The following is a 2,628-nucleotide window of genomic DNA, read 5'->3' as shown; positions in this document are numbered from 1 at the left end:
TCAGTCTCCAGGGCCCAGTCTTATAAATGCCGTAAAATAGATTTGGCAGCACTGGCTAAGCTCAGACTATCAAGTGCATAGCGTCTTTTTTACGCATTTAGTGTACCTATACCTATCGTATATTGATGGTCGTAGACTCCAAGGAATCATCACTTTGGCCCGGAATGGTACATATTTGCTAGCGCTTACGAGCAAGTGTAACAAAATCTGAACAGAATAGGTAGTGCATTTACTACCATTGGACCCAAGGGAGTACACCACGCAAGCTTCTGAAGTCCTCATAAGTCCTGGAAGTTACATATATCACTCTTTAGAGATGGGGGCCCACGTAGTCCTGAGAGCCCGTTCAGTGGTTTTTGCGGCCCCTACGCTGGACTCGACAGCTTCGACTTGGTCACTTGACCCCGGTGGCAAGATCTCGGTAAGGCAGATAGGTTTTTCGTACTGAGAAATTATATTTTTACCCAAATTAATTTTCATCATCACTAAAAAACAGTTTATGGACAGGGACTTCGGTAGCTTTCAGACTTGACGTTGACAGGGACCGCGCGTTCGGACTTCGGAGCCGCCGGCGAACTGTGCTGCTAGGAGGAAAGCTACGCGGTCGGGCGCAGCAGGGCGTCCAGCGGCGTCCAGCTGGTGGGCGCCTCGCTGCACAGCCCCGGCACCCAGCAGACGAGGCTGTACAGCAGGCTGACCATCCACAGCTGGGCCGACTCCAGCCACGACGGCTCGGCCACGGCCACCGCCGGCAGCAGCAGGCGCTCCCAGGAGCGCAGCAGGCGCGCCAGCAGCTCGGCGGGCCGGTGACCGGCGGCCTCGGCCGCCCAGTAGCCGCCGGCGGCCACCAGGCCGGCCGCCAGCAGCAGCGACAGCCGGCCGCCGCTGATGAAGCTCCAGCGGCTGGGGAACAGGTCGGCGGACTGGGCGGGCCGGTCGGCGCCGGCGCGCGCCAGCAGCAGCGCCACGTCCTCGTCGCCGCGGCCGGTGACGGTGCGCAGGTCGAGCGGCCGGCCGTCCTCGCGCTGCACCAGTGAGGTCAGCGACTTGGTCAGCGCCCTGCCGATCGGACCGGGCGCACCCACAGTCAAGCTGGGCGACAGACTTAACAATGGATTAAAACGTCACAGCTGTGTTGTTTATGCACCACAATTGTTAAAAGATATGGCCCTCAGGTGAACATCAAACTTCTGCCTCAAACTTACCTTTCTTTTGATAGCTGATGCTTTAGATCATCAAGTATTTGGAATATTGCCATCATTGAGTTCATGATTTTGCTCATTTTGTCGGCCCAAGCGAGTTGGTCGCGGGCACTTTCGGCGTTGCAGGCCACCTGAATGCAGGACGTCAGCGTCTTATGCATCACTTTGGATTTCCAAAAGAGGTCGCCGGCGGCGGCATCTTTCCTTTTGCTGTCATTCAGCGATTGATAGGCCTGCAAGAAAATAAGAGACATCACATTGGCGTCGTTTTACAATGCGCTCTGAATGAAAAGCTGTCCATCAGTGCATCATGGGGAGTGGGTAAAATCATTAAAAGATGCACCTGCACTTGTCACAAAGCTCGTCTTTATTTGCTGGTGTGAAATATTTACGACAAATTGGTCATTTGATTCGTTATCCTTGTTCGTGTCGGTGTTTGGTGAAAAACGTTCATGCAACATAAAAGTAACATCCTAGGCAAACTCTACCGGAGGCAAGCAAATACAATTCTTACATCGAATGCCTCTTTCGACTGCTTCAGCAGCTCATCAGCAGCTTTTAACGCGTCGTCTAGAGCTGCCTGCGATTCTTCAGATTCTTGCAGCAATTTCTTTCGGCGCCAGGGCGAGACACAGTTCATCAGCTCTTTATACATTATTTCTGTCTCTATGCCTTTTGATTCCAATTCATCTTTTCGCACTATTAAATTGCCAAGGGCTTCTTTCGTTTTTTCGTGGAGGTCGTCATTTGACTTGTCGCCAGATAAACGCTCTCTGGGTGACCTGGTATCAAGAACAGACGACCTAGATTGACTTCTGGTCGACCTTGCATCACCTCTGAAAGATTTCTGAGAGCGTGGTCGGTCACCACTCATCGATCGTCTATCGGCGCTCTGAAGAAGATGGTCGGTGGATCGAACTCCTGCACTGCGTATTTGCCGTTTCAAGCTCATTGTTCCCGATGGTGTGGAAGGCTGATCACCGCACCTTTAATTTACCGTCTTAAAATATTTATGCACGCAAGTTATTCGTAACGTTTAAATCCATATATTTAAAGAAATTCGTCTACGTTTACCAAACTGGAAAAATTCCCCGATATCCCTCAATGGATTTTGTTTGAAACAGAGGCTAGCAAATTTTCAGCCGTCAAAAGAACACGTGAAGACGCTTGCATTGCAGCTTCCGGTATTGCATTTAAATAAAATGGAATAGTAGCTTTAGCGATAGTACTGTCGTAGACTATATATTCCGTGGTTCATAGCTAAATGAAGCCAAAAACAAATCCATTTACAACGACAACAAATCCAAAAACAAATTGGATTTGTTTTTTGCTTCATTAGTTATGAGCAAAAGGTTACTTTTCCATCTTATTTCAAGCATAATCATAATCTTGCTCAAAAGAACGTTTCACACAATTCAAACTTTAC

The 2,628-nt window shown here is 49.5% G+C and overlaps 1 protein-coding gene across 1 annotated transcript; it reads right to left on the bottom strand.

The window, feature by feature from the left end:
• Positions 1 to 435: 435 nt before the first annotated feature.
• Positions 436 to 2,352, bottom strand: LOC122385288. The gene is made up of 3 exons (XM_043373436.1): positions 1,717 to 2,352; positions 1,206 to 1,435; positions 436 to 1,059 (listed from the first exon to the last, which is right to left on the bottom strand). The coding sequence occupies exons 1-3, from the start codon at positions 2,152 to 2,154 to the stop codon at positions 597 to 599; spliced, it is 1,131 nt and encodes a 376-aa protein (XP_043229371.1). The 5' UTR covers positions 2,155 to 2,352; the 3' UTR covers positions 436 to 596.
• Between the last annotated feature and the right edge of the window lie 276 nt (positions 2,353 to 2,628).

The sequence above is a fragment of the Amphibalanus amphitrite genome, unplaced genomic scaffold (genome assembly GCF_019059575.1).
Source record: "Amphibalanus amphitrite isolate SeventyFive unplaced genomic scaffold, NRLGWU_Aamphi_draft 000015F_arrow, whole genome shotgun sequence".
Classification (NCBI taxonomy): domain Eukaryota; kingdom Metazoa; phylum Arthropoda; class Thecostraca; order Balanomorpha; family Balanidae; genus Amphibalanus; species Amphibalanus amphitrite.
This window is presented reverse-complemented; position numbering and strand designations above follow the sequence as displayed.

Excerpts from the sequence above, each read along its gene's own strand:
- LOC122385288 (XM_043373436.1), bottom strand. The coding sequence starts at position 2,154 with ATGAGCTTGAAACGGCAAATACGCAGTGCAGGAGTTCGATCCACCGAC. Across the intron at positions 1,436-1,716 it reads AGTCGAAAGAGGCATTCGAT|GCCTATCAATCGCTGAATGA; the intron begins GTAAGAATTGTA and ends ATTTTCTTGCAG. Across the intron at positions 1,060-1,205 it reads CATCAGCTATCAAAAGAAAG|GGCGCTGACCAAGTCGCTGA; the intron begins GTAAGTTTGAGG and ends TCCGATCGGCAG.